The 23,501-nt window shown below is 40.3% G+C and overlaps 1 protein-coding gene across 1 annotated transcript in view; it reads right to left on the bottom strand.

Annotated features, from left to right (window-relative positions):
• The window catches only part of CPED1 (cadherin like and PC-esterase domain containing 1), a 225,958-nt gene that overhangs the window by 22,377 nt on the left and 180,080 nt on the right, over nucleotides 1-23,501 (bottom strand). Inside the window, exons 17-18 of the mRNA XM_019543955.1 lie at nucleotides 21,584-21,701; nucleotides 6,524-6,660 (exon numbers count right to left, since the gene is read on the bottom strand). Coding sequence (XP_019399500.1) covers nucleotides 6,524-6,660; nucleotides 21,584-21,701 — 255 coding nt within the window. The remainder of the gene's footprint in view (nucleotides 1-6,523; nucleotides 6,661-21,583; nucleotides 21,702-23,501) is intronic.

Here is a 23,501-nt window from a genome sequence, read left to right as displayed (position 1 = left end):
TGGAGACCCCTGAAGCTCATTCAAAGGATGCCGGCACCAGGCACCACCCACATATCCTGTGCAGGGTCACGGACACAGTTCTGCTCCCTGAGACACCCAGCCAGGGGCTGTGCATACAAGGTCCTCAGTACCCACTATACAGGTTACAGACTATGTAAATAAGTTCTTGATGGTTTATTAGATGGAGTATCAGTGTATTTATGTATTGGTTCCTTATTTATCATGGATAATTTATATACCTTCCCCTAGTGTAACGTATATCCAAGAAGCATCAACTCTTAAGCCACTATCACCAGATCATGCAGTGTAACATTTGTTCTATTGTAGTAGTCATATGTTTACCCTGTAAATAATTAAATCCTGTGAATAGTTTTTTAACGGTCTGCAAGGTTGTTTGATTGTAAGGGGAGGTTCTCCACTCAGGGACCCTGCAGCAGCTATCCAGGGAGCTGGGTGGGGCCACTTCCTACCGGGTACCCCAGCATCAAACTATTCAGGTGAATGCACGGGTAGTATCGTGCCCAGGGTTACACACATGAGGCACATAGGGTGATAATTTGCTATTGTATATAATACTATGACATTTTACTGCCATACGTTTGAAATTAACTTTAAATAGCAGCTCAAATACTGTGTGATCTATTAGACGGAGCACTAGACTGAGATGTAGGATTTACTTCAAGATCTGTACTGGTTTGCCGGATGATTTGGGGCAAGTCACTTATTCTCTCTATGCTGCAGCTTCCCAAATGTAAAATACAGATGATTAACTTCTTGGTAAAGTACTTTGAACTCTAAAGGTGAAAAGTGATATACTGAAGCTACATTATATTAATACAAAATCCTAGAAAACCAAAGTTAGGTTAAATGAACATATACTCTGGTGGTAGAAACATTAGTGAATTAAACAGATGCTTTGTTTATCTGCAATAGCAATAAAACTCGCACAGTATTCTATACCATATTCACAGGGACCATGCCACAAAGACCATGCCATCATAGAGACTGCTCCACTGGAATTCTCCTGGTTAAATGAATTAAACTGAAAACAGAATATATTCTGTAAATGAAAAAATCACAATGCAAGCCAGCCCTATTCTTGGGGGAAAAATACAGGGGGGGGAAGAAGCTAAAAAGCAATGTAAAACCCTGTGCTTGAAAAGGAGTGACCAGATAAGAAGCAAGTGTCAAAAAACTGATGATTATGATTTTTCTTCTATTTGTCTGAATAGATAAATTCTCTGGGTTAATCTAGAATTTAGTGAACTCCATAAGTGCTTAATGCCAGAATATATAATTAATAGCATGAATTGGGAAATATAAATATGTATTGGATGGTTACTATGTGTATGTTCACTCATATCTATGTGTATGTGTGCACACATGTGTATATACATACATATATACACGCACTTTTATATCTATAAATGTAAGTATATATATAGATATAAATAGATAATTTTTTTTTGAGTGAACATATAGATGGGCCTATGGATGGATAGGTGCCACCCTGTCCCACAGTTATAAATATCTCTTTATCAATATCTTTCTATATCTATGTATAAAGATAGATATAAATATAGAGATATCTATATCTATCTTTCTATAGATATATATATCTGTAGGAAATACTAAGCACAGGCATATGTCAGGATTCCCATTCTTCTGAGAAATTAAGGTACCTGACTTAGGCTGTCCACTCGGGTCTGGTGTTCACTTGGGGTTCACAATACCTAACCTCACTTTTGATACTGCTGTTGAATGAAGCATGCTCACTTTTACCCAATAGCTTAGTAGTTAAAAAACATTTGATGACTTGATGATAGGAGACATGGGTTATAGGTCTTCCTCACCCTGAAGAAATTCAAGCCCACGTCTCCATTCCCCAGAAGAGTCCCTTAACTACCAGATTATAGAAAAGACTAGGTGAGGGCACACTCCGAACACTTCTTGTTGAAGCTGAGGCACTGTAAATCACGGTGTACTTATGAGCTCTACCTGCAACACTTTTGAGCATGCTCAGAAGCCCTGGTGTATATACATCAAGAGTATTTTGAAATCCCAAATGGAAGTGTTTTAGGAGACTGCTTTTTAGGAGTCTGCTGTATGTCTTGTACACTGAGCATCAGACCAATGAGTCTTCCAAGCAGCAAATCAGTTACAAAATTGGAACCTATGAACCACTGTTAGAGGTTGTGGCTAGAGACAGGCATTCAAAAAGCCAGAGCCTGAATTGATTCAATCTTTGCAGGTTACTCTACCCTGCCTAGTTCGAACCAATTTGCAAGCGAATAGACATTCACTTATAACTCAGGAAATGCAGGCACATGCCTGCAGTGGGTCAGGCCAGAAGCCAGGGGGTGCTAGAGCATGCCCTTGGTTGCAGAGAACCTATGCTAGGGGGCGTGGCCAGCCCTGGCAGTAGCCTCAAGTGACCTGGCCAGGGAGGGCCTTCAATTCCCCCTTCCTTGTCCCACCCACACAGACCTCAGCTGGGGTCTGCCTGCCACTCTCCCTTCGCTGCCGCAGCAACAGTGAAGGAGGAATGCCAGACAGCCCTGGCTTGGATCTGTGCTGCTCAGACAGGGAAGAGGGAATTAAACCCCCTCCCTGGCCAGTTCATTTGAGGCTACTGCTGGGGCTGGCCACCCCCCTGCCACTGAAGTATCAAGCGGAGAAATGCCTGACAGGCTGCTGTGCCCCTGCCTGGCAGATCACGCTGGGATCTGTGCTGCTGGGCCAGGGGAGGGAAGGAAAATAAATCTTCCCTTCCCCTTTCATTTTTTGAGGGTCAGCATCCACTGGAGCAGACAGCACAGCCCAGTCCAGGGCTGCAGAGCATACTGGGATGCTGGAGGACTCTGATTTAACTTAAAGCCAGAAGGGGTCTGGGACAGAAGTTCCATAAACTTGTTTGAGCTTAATCTGTAAAACCTGATACTACGTTCAACCAGGTCTCTCTCAAACCGGTATTGTGAAACTGGTTTATGTGTACTGAACTTATGTTCCGTTATAGGTTTAAACCAGTTTCTGATCACTTAAATTGGTTTATGTGTAACTTCTGTCTGTAGTCTGGCAACGAAGGAATCTGCAGTGGCTTGAACACATCGTGAGAAGGTCAGACACCCTTCCCAACACCATAATGCAGGGTGCAGTGGGGGGAAAGAGAAAAAGTGGTAGACCCAAGGAGAGCTGGGGAACAAATATTAAGGACTGGACAGGGCTTCAACTGACAGAGTGCACAAAGATAGCCAAACCCAGGGCAGAGAGGAGAAGGTTTGTTACAGCATCAAAGGTGCCTCTATGGTCATAGTGGCCTTGGAACTGACTTGACTTGATTTGAAATGGAGGTACCTAATAAATTCTAGCTCCTAATGAATTTTGTGTTGGCAGAGGGCCATTTTATTTCTCTTCAATTTAGGTGCCTATATTTAGCAGAAGCCCCATCTAGGCATTGAAGGGACCACTTTGAATTTTGCCCAATGCTCATTTGCATGAAGGCCTATCTACAGTGCTCTGACAGGGTATAAATTTCATTTACATTCACTTTGAAGCTGGCTTTCATTGCTCTGGCAGAGCAGTATTAAGGGTCCAACAGGATATTCAAGCCCTAATAATTTAATGCAACATACATAGCCATCAGACATTTAGAACCCATGGGGTGGATCTGGCCCCCAGAGCTGTTTCTAGCAGACTAACTAGGGCTTAGCAGTGACAGCACCATACTCAAGCACTAACTACTTCAGAGTCACCCCTGACTGCAAAAATCTTTGCCACTGTGCTGTCCCTTCCCAACCACTGGAGCCAGACGGGGCAGCTGGAGGAAATCTTTTTCAGAACCTCCAGTGCTCCTCACTACCCCCAGGAAGTCTTTGCCATAGCAGCCCTGTACCCAATAACATACTTGGCGTATGGGGAGAGTGAATGATTGCACTAAGGGCAGCTTCCACCAGGGAGCCTGGCCATGGGGTTGATCTGCCTGAATCAGTGCAGCTGTAGAAAGCAGCAGCAGGAGCAGCAACATCAGCAGCCTTCACTCTGTGGAGAGTAGTGGCAGGCAAGACTTCACTCCCCCTCCTCCACCACCACCAACTCTCCAGGGTCAGCATATCCAGTGCCCTCCTCCTTCCCTGGCACTCAAGGAGTTTGTTACGTCTCTGGCTATTTCATCCACTACTTGCTGCTGGGGTAACCATAGTGATCACTGCCACTGCCACTGCTGCCAAGGTAGTCACTACAATTTGCCACCACAACCCCATGCCCCAGGCTGAATCCAGACTGCAGGGCTTCTCATGTGTTGGATCTGTACCTGGGCAGCAGCCACTTAGGCAGTTGTGACCACCATGGCAGCAGCTACTTTGGTGCCAATGGCAGCAATGGCTATTATGGTTACCTTGGCAGTAGTGGATCTGAATTGGACACCCCTGGTTTAAAGCAATACAAATTTGGGTCTGCTTCTGCTCATCTAACTTACAAATGAAGTTCCTTTTGCTTCAGAGGATCTACTCATATAAAAAAGGTAAACTAGCATCTATTGCTAGTTAATTTAGTAAGAAACACAAATTTTCTCTCAAAATGCTTCATAGAGCTAAAAGTAATTCAAAGTTAAAGGAAAAATAATACCAGAGGGGAAAATACAATAAAATTAGGTTTAATAAAAGAAAAGACCTCTGGGGAAAAGTCTCAGATATACCTGCTGAGACAAAAGTATTCATTAAGAATATTGTTACCGCCTATGAAAACTATTTGATAAAGCTTCTGGATTTAATACATTTGCAAAGAAAAAAACAGAAATCCAATTAGCTAAATAAAAGTTTTTGTTTTCTTCTTTGGACTGTACCACTAACAGAGACACTGTAGTTCACATAGGGCCTGAGTCTTATCTGATACTTCAATAAATCAGTGCTTTTCCTGGCAATATTCAAGATTTATAACAGTATAATGGAGATCATGTGAATTTTAAATATATATCCTTTGCTTTAATGATGCTTTAACAAATGTTTGTCCGATTTTGCTTCTGGTGACAAAAGGCATGGCAGGGTGGCACCTTAGGGCCCTTCTATAGGTTATATTTGTGCAGCAGTTAATGTGTTAATCTCAGCATAAATGGCAAGGGGGCTACATGTGCACCCAATTTAAAGCACCATAAAATAGAAAACCAACCACAAAAGTGTTCTGCATGAAATGTAGAAAATTTTTGTGGCTGCTTTGTATAGTGCTTTACATTGCACATAGCATGTCTGGGGGTGCCCTAGAACTGCCCCAGAGATATATGTCTCAACCCATTTTCATGTAAACTAAGGACTGGATTGAGATCAGCCAACTCCTTTGCATTTGTAACCTCACTCCAGAGCTATCTGTCTTATACATAAAACAAAAGTCCATATTCAACTCAATACATTTGCTGTACATATAAAAATAAAATTTGACGAAGCCTTAGAAACTATGCACACTCACTGTCTCACATGGAGTTTAGCTACATGGAACCTCACAATTCAGCAATAGGCAGTAAACTGAAAGAGAGACAGAGACTCTAGCAATAGAAAAAGTACATGAAGTCTCTATTGAATGAATTCTGGTGTGGTCTACAGCTTGAACTTGTGGATTGTTCCTGGTTACATTAATTTAACTAAGAACAGAAGACAGTTTGTAAATGAATCATCACAATCCAAGACAACCCCATTCTTGGGGAAAAAACCACAGGGGAAGAAGCCAAAAAGGCAATGTAGAACTCTGTGCTTGATAATGACTAACTAGGTAAGAAGAAACTATCAAATAAAATATCAGAGGAATGATGATTATGATATCTCTTCTACTTGTCTGAACAAATAAAATGTCTGGGTTAACCTAAAATACATTCATTTTTAAACTTGAAAATATATTTTCATAGATCTTTATAACAATTATTTACTTACTTTCTGGACACTTGTATCCCCAGTTAATGTACCTGAGTCTCAGATCAGAGATCACTCTCTCAAATGTTATACAGTCATATCATGCCTACTAAGGAGACATTGTATTTCCAAGCAATCACCTTAGAAGCTTCACTATAAGAAAAGAATGTGCAAGAAGACTTGGTAAGATTAGTATGCACAAGCAACGCCATGCATTAGGTATACAGCAGAAGAAACAGAGCTTGCATGCAAAGTATATGTCAGTCTTTAACAATTAAAACTTATTTTTCACTTCCTGACAAATACACATTTTTTATTCTGAAATCCCACCAGTGCCAAATGATGGCCTATGTTACTTTCCATCTGCTACTTGGAACAGCCACAGACAAGATTACTAGGCTAAATAAAGAATGCAACACTATTATAATATAATGGACTGAATAATGCACAATTACTTTTTTTTTATCTTTGTGGATTAAAATAAAAATAAATAGTTATTTCTTCTTTAATCACAATGTGTATATTCGCACCAGTACATAATATCCGGAATATATATTTCGAAGCGACTAAAAATGGAATCTTCATCTTTTGCTACAGATGCAGCAGATATAAAGGTTAAATCCACGTACCCTTCTGCCTTCAACACATTGCTGGAGCTCAGGTTTAGTCAGGACAGCATGATGACAGTTTTGTGGCTGCCACGTTATTGCTCGCCAGTCACAGGTTCTGTTGTCCGAACAGCTGAGGCAAGGGACGATCCACTGCCCTGTAAAACAGCAAAAAGCCTTTTGAATCTGCTGTGTATCACTGTCAATTTTTGTCATCTGCTTAATCTTCCTAGTTTAGCAACATATCATCAAGCACTTTCTTACAGAAATTTTAATCATTGTGGATTCTCTGTTATTTGTGATACAGTTTGGAAACTTGATATTACTATTGCTTTTTCCTGTGCTACATTCCTTTTCTTTTATCATACTTCACTTTGTCTGCAAAATGTGGAAATGTCCAGATCTAGTGTTTTTGTTTGGGTCATTTCTGTTCAGTTTTCCTTCCTTGTACCCAGTAAATTAGGTGAGAAAACATAATCATAATGGGTGCATTTACATGTGACACTGTGTCGCCATACAAATACCATAACACTGCAGCTGCATTGCTGTAATGATGCACTCCCTTGGTATAGCGCGTCGTTACTGAGGCGTACCAGCTAAAAATAACAGTGCGTCACATGGACAGCACAGTATGGGCTGTTCCAAAAGGAAGGACTAAATGACAGTGCAGTAACAGTGGTGCTATAGGGGCATGTGTAGACGCGCCCACTGAGGGTCAAGCACAAGAAGTGGGACAGAAAAAATTCAAAAGTTCATAAGTGACATAGGGCATATAAAAAACTAGAACTCTTGGTTCCAAAATGATACCTTTTATTAGACCAACTGGAAAATGGCAAGAAAATTGTCCTTTTCTGCAAGCTTTCGGGATCAAAGTCACTTCATCAGGCTCTGCGGAAAAGGTATATGGTACAAGATGGTAAAAAGTCCCCATGGGGGACTCAGACCAACACAGCTACCAAGTACACCCCTGAAACATGGAAGATGCTCCCTCTGTGCAAAAATGAAGTTTATTTCCTACCTATGGGGACTTTTTACCATTTTGTACCATCTACACTTTTCCCAGAGCCTAATGACGGGACTTTGATCCTGAAAGCTTGCAGAAAAGGACAATTTTCTTGCCATTTTCCAGTTGGTCTAATAAAAAGTATCATTTTGGAACCAAGAGTTCTAGTTTTTTGTATGTCTTTTTGTCTCAGATGAACACAGATACCATGTACACCCCTAAGTGACATAGGATCCTTCATCCAGGTTTAAAGAATGATTGATACTTTGGAGCTTATGGCCCCACTGTAAGTCAATGGGGCAGTGATTTCCAACCTTTTCTGGGCTGCAGCCCCACTTCTAGACTCATGACCCAACTTCTGGTCAGCTCATGTGTGCTTATGACCTTGCTTCTGTGTAAGCCTATCTACAGTCTGTGGATTCTACAAGCCCACTCAAAGTGCTGAGGCCCCAAATGGGTTGGAATAGCCCTTTGTTTGGTTTGGCAACTGCTGGAATATGATTTTGGCTCATAAATACCTAAATCACTCTGGAAAACAGATGCCCAATCATTTCAGTGCTTCTGAATACTTTACACTTAAATCTCATTTAAAATCATCCACATCTATTTTCTAGAGGGAAATGAAAGGAGTTGGGGGCATCCAGCACTTCTAAGGCCTAGTCCACACTAGAAATATGCTTTGCCACCATAAGCATGCCAAGACAATGCAGCTTATGCTGGCAAATCCCCAGACAATATAAAAAGTAATTTTGCCAGTATACTTATAGTGGGGTTTCTTTTCTTTCAGCATCACACTTTATCACATCCCTTATCAACATGACTATACAAGTTTAAGTGAAGACTTGGCTTTAGTCTCTGTCTGTGTTTTCCCCTTCAGCTTTCTTTTTCTCACAGTAGCTCCTGGTCAGCAAAGGATGCTGGCAAACTGTTTCTGTGGTGGCAAAAATAACATATTAAATTGAGTTTTGTAAATAGTTGTTGTTTTATTTATTCTAACTTCTCAGGAACAAATTATGTTAGAACTGATTGGCCTTTCCAACCAGATTCCTTTAAGAATAAAATTAGACCTTTATTTTTCAGGCTAGAGGGGACTACTAGATCTTCTGGTCTGTCCATGTTTAGAACACAAGCCATATACAGATGTGGACACATTTAACAGCTGAACATTTCTCAGATGTCACTGATTGGGAACAAGTTCACAGTCATTGCAGGTCAGAGGTGTCCATACACGATTCGCTAGCATTCCAGGTGGAACAGCCACCTTTTAGGAGTTGAAGTGCCGTGGTTCTGACAATAGGGCATAGGAGTGAGCACCCAACCCAGCATACTTCACAGGGCCTTGTTACATGTCACAGAGAGCCATACAAATGTTGATCAGTGTTAGTGCTGGCTTGAGTTTGAAGCAATCATGTGTTCAGGCCAGCAGAATCCTGGGGGACTGAAAGGTAAAAATCCCTAACCCCCCTCCCATTCCAGGCTTCCCCCCCGTCACTTGCCCCCCACCATCCAGGGTTCCTCCCTTGACTCCCCTGCCCCATTTACTTGTGGCTTGCCCAATCTGTCTGTCGTAGGGGAGCAGGCAGGGAAGGGAAGTCACTGTTGGGCTGCTGCTCTTCTCTGGATTGAACCCACCCAGGATGCAGCAGTGGCAGTCACTGGGCAGGCAGTTTAATCCTTCCCTGCCTGCTTCCCAGTGTGGGCAGCCACAAGTAAGGGTGGGGTAGGGAGGCACTTAGCGGGGATCTATGGTGCTGAGGAGTGCAGTCTGGGCATGTGGGGGAGGGAGAATGTGGGCCTAATCCTGGCCAGTGGGGGAGGGGGCTGTGTAGAGTGTTTACAGTAGGTGTAGCCTAGAGTGGCTACACCTTAGTATAATGCAAGCTGGGTAACATGGATTGGAAATAATCCTACCCTGGAGTGGTACAGCTTTGAGCCACATAAGGAGTGCTTAAAACTAACTTCAGGTGTTAATATGTTGACAATGCAGGTATTAAGAGCTTCAGAAGCCACCCAAAATTACCATGTAACAAGGCCCTCAGTGGGTGAATTGGGGTGGGGAGGTAGGTGCTTTCATCCATGCTTTGGCAGTTCCAGAGGGTGGGTGACATGTGGCTGGGACAGGGGGGAGAGCAGATTTTTCCACTTCTTTGTGTTCCCTTCTCTTCTAAACATAAGCACAGTAAAATTCAGTAGCCTATACTTGACCTAACTCTGCAGCCTTGTTGCCTGATTGGGGTTCCCGGGAGGGGAGGAAGTGCTTAGACCTAGATTTTGGGGTTCCCAGGAGATGGGAAGGCATGACGAGGGGCCACAGTCAAGTAGGAAGTGAGGGCACTGCTAATTGGAAATATAGTTTTTCTTGAACAAGCAATGCAAAGGAGCTCACTGACAAAAAGTACTAACAAAAGGGAAAAAAGAGGCAGTAGATTTTTGGCTACGTACCAGAGTGGCCAGTAATAGGTGGGGGGGAGGGAGCAGGGTAGGGAAGCAATGCAGTGTGGGATGCCTGGAGGACCAACTCATGTCACAAAACAGGTGATGTCCACATATAAGATCAACCTGATTCACAGTGAACTTGTCCAAAAAAGTACTTCATTTTCCAGGCACGCTTATGAACCTTTCCAGGAATCTTTAAACTGGTTTAAGAGGCTTGTGAACCTATCAACTTCAGATTTAACCTGCACTTAAAGGCCAGGTACAGACATTACACTTTTACGGGTATAAGTGACTGGAAACCGGTCTACATCCATAACAGAACAGAAGTCTTGAACATATAGACTGGTTTAAAAATGGTGGAACCTGGTCTAAGATTAGTTTCCCCTAACAAAGGGCAAATGTGTGCTCTATTTGCTACAAATAAAAATTATACTGCTTACAAAAAAACATGTAATTTAGATAGATTCTGCCTTGACAAACTGGCCTAAGTGTTACTTGTATCCATATTGCAATTTCATTTAGTTACTCCTGTACTGAGCCCAATACCTTAGTATTTGACTAACAGAAATTACTCAGGATATGGACAAATGTACATTTTAGACTCTTTAAAGAGGGGAAGGGGAGCTGCAGCTCAGGAGCATGCAGCAGCTCTTACATTGTTACATCAGTCTGAGTTTGTAATGATCCAAACCATCCTACCTTTGACCCTGAATGCAACAGGGTTAAAGTTAGATCAGTTTTGCTATACTTGTATTATTGTAGAATCATGCAAACATTAAGAGTTGCATCCTAACAGCTTGTATTGGTATCCTTTGACAGCAATATAATTGTTAGATCTGTCTATAATATTAGGTAGGCAGTTACAACATTTGCTCCAGCTCTCATGCTATTTCTGTACGGGTAGGTAGCCATTCACACAGGTAGAATAGAATGCCAATCTGCATGGGCTTAGAGATCATCATCTAGGCACCCAGAAAACAAACAAACCAGAATGCTACCCTAAGGGGCATAAGCCTTGAAGCACCTACTGCACTTGTCTCTGACCCATCATACACATCCAGCTATTGAATAGCTGAGGGCTGGTGTACCTCAGTGATAACGATGACCTCCTGCTTTACTGGCCAAAGCTAATGAAGCCACACAGACACACTATGAAGTACAGGACCTTCCATAATACATCTCTCTAGCTCAGGGGTTGGCAATGTTGGCTGGAGTGCTAAAAACATCCCAACTTCAACCACACCTCAACTTGGCGTGCAAATGGCTAGGGAGCCACAAGACGCCTGATCCTCATTGCTGGCAGTGGGTGCATATGTGCCTCCAGGTGGGGGGCTGGGGTTGTACTGCCCTGGCCCCTTCCCCACTGTGCACCCTGAGGCACATGTGCAGCTGCCCCCACCCACGGAGCCAGGCCAGGGCTCGAGACCCTGGTGTACTAGTTGCAGTCTCTCGGCTGACTGCCACAGCTGGCCTGGGCTCTGGGCAGGCCCCTATTGCCTGCCACAGATCCTAGACTGCTCGCAGCAGGGCTTGCAGCCTTCTTTCCAGCTGCTGCAAGCAGCCCAGGTTCTATAACCAGTGGCAGCTGCCAGCTGTGGTGTGCCGAGCAAAATAGCCTCATGTGCCATGCTCTGGCACACTTGCTGGGGGTTACCGACCTCTGCTCTAGGCCAAGATACCTGGGAGGACTCACTGGCTGTTTGACAGAGAAGGGCAGGGAGCATGGTGCTGTAAGTAGACACAAATATTCAGTGTGTGAAGGCCCATAGCTTACCAGAGCAAGTGGGTAAAGACACTCAATAAACAGAGGTCAGATCAGGCCCACTACACCTAATCTAGTCAAGGTAAATAGAACAAAGTCTTGGCTTCAAGTCTATCTAGATAAGACAGAGCGTAGTGTATTTGTTGTACAGTATGAGGGAGGAATCTTTGAAGATAAGTAAATGCCTGTGGATTGTTCAGTCCCTTGCTCAGTACAATTTTTCCTCTTGATTGAGGACAGGAATTCATTCAGTGCTGGTTTATCTGAATGGTTTATTTTAAAACTGTAGGCATATGGGGTTGTGATTTTTAAGAGACCTTTGAACAAAGGCTACATATGCGTGTGTTAAGAAAAACTGAAAAACCGAAGAACACCCCAAAATACTTAAAAACAAATGGGTACTGAGTTACAGTAAAGCAGAAAGGAGGGAGACTGGAACAGGATTGGAAATGGGATTTTAGTGTAAGGCTTTTCACTTTATTTTTTTAATCTTGTAAAGGTCTGTAGTGACTGGGCCCCTTCCAGACATTACATTTAAGACATGATTAACCAGTTTAACCCAATACACATTAATGCAATAAATGGTGTAACAAAACAAGAAATAAGTCACAACACTATTATATAATAGATGTATAATAACTTAGTGGCTGGTTCCCATCATGCCTTCAAATGTACATGTGGCCTGTGCTCCCAGCCTCAGAAGCACATGGTAATCAAAGGTTCCATTGTGTCCCCGAGACTGGGAGCCATGAACAGCTGCTGGGCCTAGCCACGGGGGAGAGGGATGCACTGAAGTGCTTGACTGCTACACCCTGGCGGCTCGGAGCCTTAATCACCTAATCTGTTCTCCAAGCCTCTGTGGCTGTGTAGCCATTGACTTCAGCTGAAGTCTGGAGGCTGGAAGCAGCAGTTAACTGGGACTCCCAGTGGAGGCATTGATTCCCAGCTCAGAGGCACAGAGTCAAGGGCTCCATGATCCCAGGTCTTCCTTGCATGGTGCATTAGGGATCTGATCCCCAGTCCCGAAATCATGCCTCCTGCCATGCATGAACAACAGGGGCCCAGAAGTTATAAAACAGCTGATCAGGGTCTCTGTGTGAATGACTTGCTTTCTCAAGTCAGTCTTACTGGACAGAATGGCTGCATAAGTACCTGGTAAAAGTGTCCGTCTCAACATAGAGGCCAAGAGAAAATGGGTACAGAAGCCAAGTTGCTCTCCCATACCTGAGAGTTGTTCTCCCAGATAAGTTCTGAGGCAGTCTTGCATTGGCTGTAACGGTGCTCTTTGAAGAAACTCCTTACATTTCCATCTCTATTGCTGTCAAACCATTTTAAAGAGACTGGCCTGAATAAAACATATGGCCTCTCTGTGCTGGCCCCTCTTTTGTTTGCTAAGTGCTGGCACGGCTTGGCTCTGGGAATCCTATAGCATCAGAGACTGTTCCTGTCACCACGTGCTTTGCAGCTTGTGGTAGGAGATCAAAGGAAATGTGGTAAATGATCAAATCTCTGGAGCTGCCTGCTATGACAACTGCACCAGGGTGTTGCAAATAAGAGTAGGGAAAGAGAAACAAGAGAGATGAGGCTTCGAAAGTACTGCCTGCCACTTTTCTGGCTCCACGCACTCTAATCTACTCACAGGGATATCCTCTAAAGTGCAAGCTTATTCAAGTAGCTTAACTCCCATTATGCTTATATACCAGATGCCCATGCAGGACTGTATACATTTTGGATGCTGCTGTGGGCATGTTTAATTTCAGCATATAAACCACAGTGCAGGTTGAACAAGATCTAAAGTAAACCAATACTACTGGGTTGTCTACACATGAGCTTAACCACAGAGCAGACTAATTAGCAGTGTACAGCAGTATTGTACAGCAGTGTAAATTAGTTCATGTGCCCTAATAGTGTTGCATGTGTAGATGGCTACACATATCAAGGACAATAAAAAGTCCTTTTTTAGATACATGGGGAGCCAGAGGAAAAGCAAGAGGAACACTGGACCCCTGCTAAACCAGATGGGACAGTTGACAACCTATGCCAGGGTAGTGGTTGACAGAAGTCAATCATCGTGGTGCGCTGTGACAAGTTGAGTTCCTCAAGGCTCTGTCCTTGGGCCTATATTATTCAACATCTTCATTAATGATGTGGACATTGGACTCAGAAGTGGACTGGCTAAGTTTGCCAACGACACCAAACTTTGGGGTAATGCGTCCACACCTGAGGACAGAAGGGTGATCCAGGTTGACCTGACAGGCTCAGGAAATGGGCGGATGAGAACCTGATGGTGTTTAACACTGAAAAATGCAAGGTGCTCCAACCTTGGGAAGAAAAACCCACAGCATGCTGGCACTACAGATGAAAGGAACTTGGGGGTCATGATTGAACACAAGATGAACATGAGCCTTCAATGTGATGCTGTGGCTAGTAAAGTGAGCAAATCCCAGGACATCATTCTCCCCTTGTACTTGGCCTTGGTGAGGTTGCAGCTGGAGTACTGCGTCCAGTTTTGGGCTCCACAATTCAAAAAGGATGCGGAGAAGCTTGAGAGAGTCCAGAGGAGAGTCACACGCGTGATCAGAGGTCAGGAAAACAGACCTTATGATGACAGGCTGAGAGCTATGGGACTCTTGAGCTATAGGGTGATCTGATGGCCACCTATAAGTTTATCAGGGGTGTTCACCAGTATGTTCGTTCACCAGAGCGCCCCAAGGAATGACACGATCGAACGGTCACAAACTCCTCCATTACCAATTCAGGCTGGACATATGGAAGAACTTCTTTACTGCCTGAGCCCCCAAGGTTTGGAATAGACTGCCGCTGGTGATGGTTCAAGCACCTACTCTGAACGCCTTCAAGACACTTTTGGATGTTTATCTTGCTGGGCTCCTATGATCCCTGCTGACTTCCTGCCCCTGGAGCAGGAGGCTGAACTCGATGATCTTTTGGGGTCTCTTCCAGCTCGAATGTCTATGAAATCTATGAAATCTGCCTACAGATTGTATTTGTATGATACTCAATACCCGTATCTAATCACTTGGGTGCCTAAAGTATTTCAGCCAGTAAAGTTTCATTCTGTGCATGCCTGGAACTGCCATCATTTGAGTAGGGCTAAGCAGTTCAGCCCTTATCTCACATGTAACCTTGATTGTGATTCATAAACTCGGCGTTCTGAGCCTGATCCAGTAGATTTGTACACTACCAGACATGAGCTTCACATAAAATGCAGCGGCCACAATCACTTTTATTCAAAACCACAGCTAGAGAAGAAAGTGATGATGGTTCAGAGAACAAGAGGGAGCATGACATTGCAAGGCAATGACTGGTATTTAAGTGGGAAAGGTGAGATTTGGATTCCTGCTCCGTACTCAAAAACTTGATGATGCTTTTATCCAATGACTTAATTGTAAGATACATAAATATCTTGGTGGTTAAGGCACTGTCCTAGAGACTAGAATACACAAATCCCTTTTTAAAAAATTTTCTCCCAAGCCCTATGCCATCGAGTACTACTGCTTCCCATTTATAAAATACAGTTAAATAGTAATTCCATCCTCACATGAATGCTATGAGGATGAATATGTTAAAGATTGTGAAGTGTTCAGAAACTATGGTAGTAGGTGTCATAAGTATTTCAGAACTCTTATTTATGCTGTTTGCTACATTATGTTCATCCTTTGAACAGGACAGGATGGCTGTCTGTCTTTAAATTTCCTGATCAGTTAATCTGAGCTTAAAGAACATTTATAAATATAACGAGTTCTTAAAGATTATCCTTCAAGTGAAGTCATTTTGGGTGGCGGTTTGGATTTAACAATTATATAATAACTGGGCACTTTATTTCCTGACACTGCAATTTTTCTTTCAAACCAAATACATAACAGCTTTGGCAATGACTGTAACATCTGAGATCTCTCATCTATTACTGAACTTTGTTATTAACATTACATATGTTTATGAACTGCTCTGTTTTTAAGTAATAAACTGAAAAAGCAGAACTACATGAATTGAATATTATGGAACTGAAATGGTTGAACAATAAAAGCTTAAACTTGGTGACTGAAAGTGATAAGTTCCTTAAGAAAAGCTTCTTTCAAACAGTTTGTGTAATGTATATTCAATAGCACTCTACATATATTAAGAAAGAACTAGATCCATCTTGTGGCGTATGCTAAAGATTAGTGGTAAATGTAAAAAATTAGAGAGTTACAGCCATAGACAAATGCATATCTGTAGGAAGCACTGTTCAATGCTAACAGGATTGCTGGAAAAATAAAACTGGTTACAAACATACACATTTTAAAAAGCTGAAAGTTAATGTATTTTTGTATCAAATTATTTATTCCTTTAGTAATTATGAGTTAGTAATACCAGATGAATTTGGCATCTGTTGAACAATGCCAGATATAGTTTTTATTTAAATCTGAATAATACCAGCTATTAATAAGATTTTGCTAGAGTAGAAGTTTATTTTATGTATAAAAAGAACAGATCCAGAGAATCAGTGTTGGAAGGGACCTTGAGGTTCACCTAAGTCCTTTGCTTTTTGCCAATCCTAAACTTACAGAATCACAGACTCATAGGAAATTAGGGTTGGAAGGGACCTCAGGAGGTCACTGAGTCCACCCCCCCGCTCAAAGCTTCTTTGAGCAGGGGGTAGATTATATTATTCCAGCCCAGGCTTTGTTCACCTGGGTCTTAAACACCTCCAAGGATGGAGATTCTACCACCTCTCTGGGTAGTCTGTTCCAGTGCTTTAATACTCTCCTCATGAGAAAGTTTTTCCTAATACCCAACCTAAACTCCCCTTGCTACCACTTGAGACTTCTGCTCCTAGTTCTGTCATCTGCCACTACTAAGAACAATCCAGCTCCATCTTTGGAACCCCTTTCACGTAGTTGAAGGCTGCTATTAAATCCCTCCATCTTCTCTTCTCTAGACTGAAAAGCCCAATTCCCTCAGCCTTTGCTCAGAAGTCATGTTCCTCAACCCCTCACCATTTTTGTTGCCCTCTGTTGGACTCTCTTCAATTTGTCCACATCCTTTCTGTAGTGGGGGGCCCAGAAGTGTATAAAGTACTCCAGATGTGGTTTCATAAATGCTGAAGAGAGAGAAATAATCACTCCCCTTGATCTGCTGGCAATGCTCCTACTAATACAGCCCAGTATGCTATTAGCCTTCTTGGCAACAAGGGCATGTTGTTGGCCCATATTCAGTTTACTGTCAGTTGTAACCCCTAGGTCCTTGCTACATCCCACTACAAATCAAAGGGCATGGAGAAGTTACTGGAGATATTTTACAGTGAAATATTTCAAACGTCTAGCACAATCTGTGAAATTATGTTTATTTTCTATTTGTAATTGTAATCACTTTTTTTGTGAATACTACAATGTCCAGAGAAGCTTTAAACACAATTATAGTTAACAATGTCTGCGTATATGGGGGCAAAGGGGCAAAACCATTTCTGTCAGTTTTACATTGTAAGGCACAGCTTTGCCTCTGCTCCATCAGAAATGAACAACCGAAGGAGAGTAAGAAACTGCGCTGGAGTAAGAAAAGGGCTGAAATAATTTAAAAGAAAGAAGGATTAAAGTAGTTAAAGCAAACTGCTTACATACAACATGGCATTATAAATTGACAGTATCCCTTCAAACTACTACTTAATAATGGCATAAAAATTAATACATTTAAGAAAGTTAGATGGCCTCATACACGTATTTCAAATTATGTAACCATTTGAAAGATCAAGACCTAAAATTCAGAAGTTCTAACTGAAATATGAGCAGCATGCTCCTGTTAAAGGCTCTGCACTTACCTGAGTTAGTTTTTTATCTCTTTCAGTTAATATTCTAAAACTGTCTCAGTATTTTAAACATGATAAATTATATTTAATTAAACCACCAAAAATCATATTTCACTGTTAGAAGCAAAAACAACTAGTTTTAAAGTGGCAGTTGTTACCACCTTTAGACAAGGGGTCATTTAAAAAAAATTCATATCCAATTTAAACCCTGATTTTAATATTTAACCTCAGTCAATACAAACTACAACTTGTTGATTTATGTCTAACTTTTTTTTTTAGAGTCAATATACATTTGAGCGTCTTCAAGTTTCTTTATGAGTATTTGCTCTGTGAACAAGATACGGAAATATTTATTTTCCCTCCATCTTAGTTAATGTTAATGAAATTATAAAATAAACTATGTAATTCATAATAATAATTTAGAATAAAAATCGCAGAGATTGAGGCACATGCTAAATTTTATTCTTTATAGTCAATGAAAACACATCACAGTAGATATTGTAACACATGTGTGTAAGTCTTTGCAATACTGGGACCTAAATCAAGCGAGATTTACAGAAAATATAGAGCCCATAAAATTATGTGATACAATGTTTTGGAAATGGAATACAGTTAAAATATGCAAGTATTGATAAGATATACTAGAAGTTAAGCTATGATTAGCTGCTAGGCCTGTTAGGACTGATTCTGCAACTGTCCATGGAAATGCAATTTCCATATACTACAGTGCATATAGTGTATATATGCTATATCCGTATACTACAGTGGCCTGATTTTTGCAAATTGAGTTTGTTTTTTAAGCCTCTGTGGGCAGCTGTTGCATTTCCTCTATGTTCTGTACAGTGCTAAACATGCAGAAGCACTCAAAATCAGCAACAACAACAGTAGTTCTGGATATACAGCTACATTTTCTGATTCAGAAGCTGTAACAGTCAATGGAATACAGATTTTTTCTCATAAATGCTATTATTTTTTCAACCTTTCATCCCAAACTGAAACAGAATTCAGGAAAATGCCCCGTTCTAATTTGAATACATCACATTTATCAATGGAACAAAATGAGAAACAGCAAATTAGGTCTCTGTCCTAGAAAGTGCTCAGCATCTCCTTGATAGTGCTGAGTCCCCTCAGTTCCCACTAAATAATAGCTAAGGGCCTTAGCACTTCTTTAAAGCAGACCCTAAAGGACTTGCCTATGAGCACAGCAAGGGAACAGAGCCCCATCTCTTTTGAGATAGCAGACTCAATTTTTTCCAGCAAACTCCCTAGATGCAAGACTTCATCACAGATCTCTGATTCCAAATCCTTTCTTCCTGACTATGAGCATATCTATACTATAAATCTTTTCCTATCAATATATATCCAACAGGAATGTGAAGATGTGTGCTCTCTGATTAATATGACTGAGCCAGATTAAACCTCTGCTATAGATACAGTTATAGCACTAGTTACTCTGTGCCTTTACCAGCAGAGCTGATTTGACTACTGGAAGTTCTTTTATGGCACTGGGACAGCTTTGCAATACCTCATTCACCTTAATAGCACAGAATATGGTATTCCTATATTCATAAAGTGTAAAGATGGCATTATAACATCATCTTGCCTCTGTAGGGATCTAAAGGTGAGTCAGGTTTTCAGTTTGTTTCTTCAAATGTTTTGTATATTTAAAAATAGAAATAATGTTCCAATGATTTCAAAGGATCGTGATTGCCTGTCAAGACTTCAGGCTTGCTCCCAATAAATATGCCTGCAGAGCAACCTCTGCCAGGATCAGGCAGTTGGCAATTATACATTTGGTACAAATTTACATGCAAAAAAAGTATTTATCTACTTAGAGTTGTCAGTTTGTAAAAAGGCACCATAGCTACAAGGAATCAAAGCTCGTGGCATAGGTGACATCTTTTATTAGGCCAACTAGATATTTGCAAAAAATATTCTTTATTTGCAAGCTTTTGGGCACAGGCACCCTCCATCAGGCATAAGAGACTATAAAAATTGTAAAGGTTCTCCTAAGTAGAAATGAAAATTCAGATTTCACAGGACAGCTGCAGGTCTGGTAAAGTCACACAGCACCATAACCTCTAAGTGCTGCAAGCTCAGCCCTGCGGCTGAATGTTATTGTTTAGAACCTACTGGCAACGATTGCAGAGTTAATGAGGAGGGATGCTTCCACTTCTTTTAGGTTTGCACTTTTTTCCTTATATACCAAATTCTGTTTCAATTTTAAATATTTTATTGTATATTGTACTTCATTTAGCTAGACACAGTATTCAAAAATATCCATGGTGTATCTCAGGGGAGACAAACTACTGGAGGAGTCATTGTGGGACAACTCACACTTTTGAGTTATGTCTCGATTTATGAGCTGAATTATGCTTTTTGTGTAAACTGCTACATGGCAAAAATGTTTCAGTAGACACATCAATGCCTCCTTTGTATGCCCCCTTCATTTACTTCACAGTAACAATAAAATGTATCCACATATTTTAGATATAGTGATAACAGATCACACATTGTGATATATTCAGTTAACACATATCTTCATATTGAATATTCCACTGGTTTCTGCAACTTCTTTGCAATAAAAAGTTGCTTTATCTAATTGGTAGACATATCCACAAGCAGATCTAGGATTTTGAACAGGGGGGTGTAGATTGTGTGGTTCATCATGACATAACACAATTTTAATTTTTCTCCAATTAAAAAGAAACTAGAAACTTTACTAATAGGCTAGGGGCCTAGGAATATATTAGAATTTAAGATATCATATATTACGTATAAAAACACAACACAATAGGCAAAAATAACTGAAAGACATTTCATTAGTCCTAGAATCGCTAGAATCAAATATATATCTCTTTCAGATTCATAAAACAAAAATCTAGCCTCCCTAAGCATCTTGACAGCATGTCCATTGCTTCACTGAAAATTATTTCCACGCCATAGTTAACGTTTCTAGCTAAAGTAAAAGCAGTCTGCAGGGCTGTGGAATAAGGGCCTCATTATCAGGAGCAGCTAACAGCAGAATTGCAGAACAAAGGATGGCTTGATTAGTGGAACCATAAAAGACCATTAAAGAGATCATTAACGCCTGTGGAATGGAGAGTTTAGGAGGAACCAGGTATAATGAGCCACTACCAATTGACCCCCTCACTGCTACATGAATAGAAATGCTGCTGCAGGCAGTGGAGCTGGGGGAGAGTAAGGGGGGAGGGCAGGAGTAGGGAAGAGAAGTGCACGATGGCACCACTATAGCCCCCTGGAGATATCTGTCCTCAGGCAGAAACTGCATTGCATCAGTAATATGATTTTATTTTCCATTTGTCAAATAAAAAATAATAAAGACATAGTTATGTTCTGATCTTGAAAAGACTTAAGCAGTGTACAACTTCATGTACATGAGTAGTCATTTATAAGCATCCATGTTTGTTAAAGTAGACATGAATAAATTTCAGGTCTTGCTCATATTAGCATGCTCCATCTATATTAATGATTTTAAATATAGATATTTCAACCATGATTCCTGCTTTGTGCCTTATGATATTTAGACCTCTCTGCACCAGTTTATATAAAATAATGGTATTCTAGGTTGCTTCCTTGTTTCTTTAAATGTTAGTTTACTTTTTTGTATATATTCAAGATATGAAATAGAAACATAAAACTCAGATTGATCAAATCTATTTATATATTTTTAAACTATTTTTAGTTTTTTCAGAAAACAAAATTAATTTAAAGAAAATGAACATTTTCATAAATAAAAAAAATAAATTTCAATAAAAATATTTTGGGTGAGAAATTTGCAATGAACTCTACTTATAACAATGACCCATACAGTAGCAAATAAATCATTTGTGTGTAATTTGCCACAAAAATGATTAAACTAAAATATTACTATATAAATGCACGTTTTATTTTATTAATAAAAATGTAAATAAAATAGGATGCAATAGCTATAATAGTTATTATAGTTTCACTAGTATGTGTCTGCATGCCTGCACAGAAGGAGATGTTCTGTTTTCTTTTTACCAGGCTGCTTGTGGTTGTTTTCAAAGGTAAAAGAACATACTAAAAACAAACCTTTTGGGTCCCCAGTTTCACAAGTCTTAAGTTGTGTCTGTGAAATTGCTGAAAAGTACTCAGGAGACAGAGGCTTCAATCCACAGGGCTCCTTTGGCTGAATTAGAGAACCACAGTCCTGAATTAGAATGAAATAAATTAAAATCAGAATAATACAGGCTATCTTTTTCGAGAACAGTTAAAGGAGAAAAATGGTATTTGGATCTATTCTGAAATCTATTTATCTTTCTCCAATCAACAACATTTCAGAAGAGAAATTTTAACATCCTTTTTCTAATGAAGTATATAGTGATTGACAACAAAATTTGCTAACCCACAATCAATGTGGGAAAGACTGAATTGAGCAGTTCCCTGCACATCATTTGCTGATGATGTGGGATACTGTACTACGATTTATATATATATCTCAGATTGTATTGGCCATGTACTCTCTACTTATCTGTCCATACTAATTTAATGCAAACCTATACACAACCTATTTCTCCCCAGGCAAATGTTCCAGTTTAGTCTAAAAAAGAAAGGAAGACTCCAAAAGAGAGAGAACAGAAAAGAGGGATTTAAGGAAAAAAATGTTTGAACTAACATGAGAGATTTAGAAAGATTATTACCTGGCATAGAAGAGGGAAGTAACTAAATATATCATAAATATAACCACTGGATTAGGTCACACGCAATATAGACAAAACTTAACTTCCCTAACTGCCCCTAAAAGTGTAACAAGAATTAGACACTATGCCAAACAGTGAGCAGATTTCCTGATAGAAATAGCACTGATTTTTGTTTTTCATATCTATGTATAACCAACAGAAATATTAAATCTATGTATGCAGAAATACAGATAATTTATTCTATCCACGTAGTACAATGAAGTATTAACTGCCGTTAAAGGGAAGGTATACACAACAAATACATTTTATTGAACAGCCTGGTTTCTTGCAACCTGATCATTTCTACCAAATTTTACGAACCTCAGCAAAATGCATAATGGAATTTAATGACTGCTTGGTGCTTTAAAAATGTGGCAGTAACAATCTGACATAGGAACCATTTTAAAATCAACATTCTTGAAGGTTCAAGGTAAATACATTTCAGGGATTTAAGAGAAAGAGGCATATTTGGAAATTCCTTTAGCGACCTAATCTGGAGAGACGCTGCCAACTTCCAAAGTTTGCTGTGAGATTATTCAGGTGAATGTTTGTTAACTTTAGTAATGTTTAGCAAGCTCAACTTCATATATTTTAAAAACTCTTTTGTACTGATATTGCATCTTGCTAATGTAAAATACCGCTATCTATGTGATGGCATACCTGACATAATTTGTGTGATGTTTTTTCTGACATCAGATATATACGAGTATTTGTGTACAACTACTGAGTCAATCACTCTGCTGCAAGGCAGAAGATTTCTAAAATGGAAGTTAGTTCAAGTCATACTGTCCTGTATCTGTACAACATGCTCAACTCAAAATCTTTACACACTTAATTCAACCCTAATCATGATATCTTACAAGTGCCTCCAAAATATATTTATTGGTACCATAACTATGGAGCTAAAAATATAGCATTCTACAAAAAACATTAAGTTATACTTTTATGACATGAAAAAGTCATAGAAATCTGACTGCAACGGCCATTACTTAATTTGTTTCTATATTTAAATATAAAATGAAACATATTTTCTGGATCAATTAAATATTAACTAATGTTAGTTTCAGTACTCTGTAATTTGCTTTTTAATTCTTCATGAGTGATTTACTTTAAAAAAGTTATAAATATACTATGGAATTGCAAACATACTTTAAAGCAATTAAACCTAGGCAAGCTGTTCGAGAAAATTATGCTGGCACACATCCAGGAGGGTCCAGCAGGGGACTGCATGCTTAGGGGCAACCAACACGGGTTCATCAGTGGCAGGTCCT

This window comes from Crocodylus porosus, unplaced genomic scaffold (genome assembly GCF_001723895.1).
Source record: "Crocodylus porosus isolate Cpor-Errol unplaced genomic scaffold, CroPor_comp1, whole genome shotgun sequence".
NCBI classification, from domain to species: domain Eukaryota; kingdom Metazoa; phylum Chordata; order Crocodylia; family Crocodylidae; genus Crocodylus; species Crocodylus porosus.
This window is presented reverse-complemented; position numbering and strand designations above follow the sequence as displayed.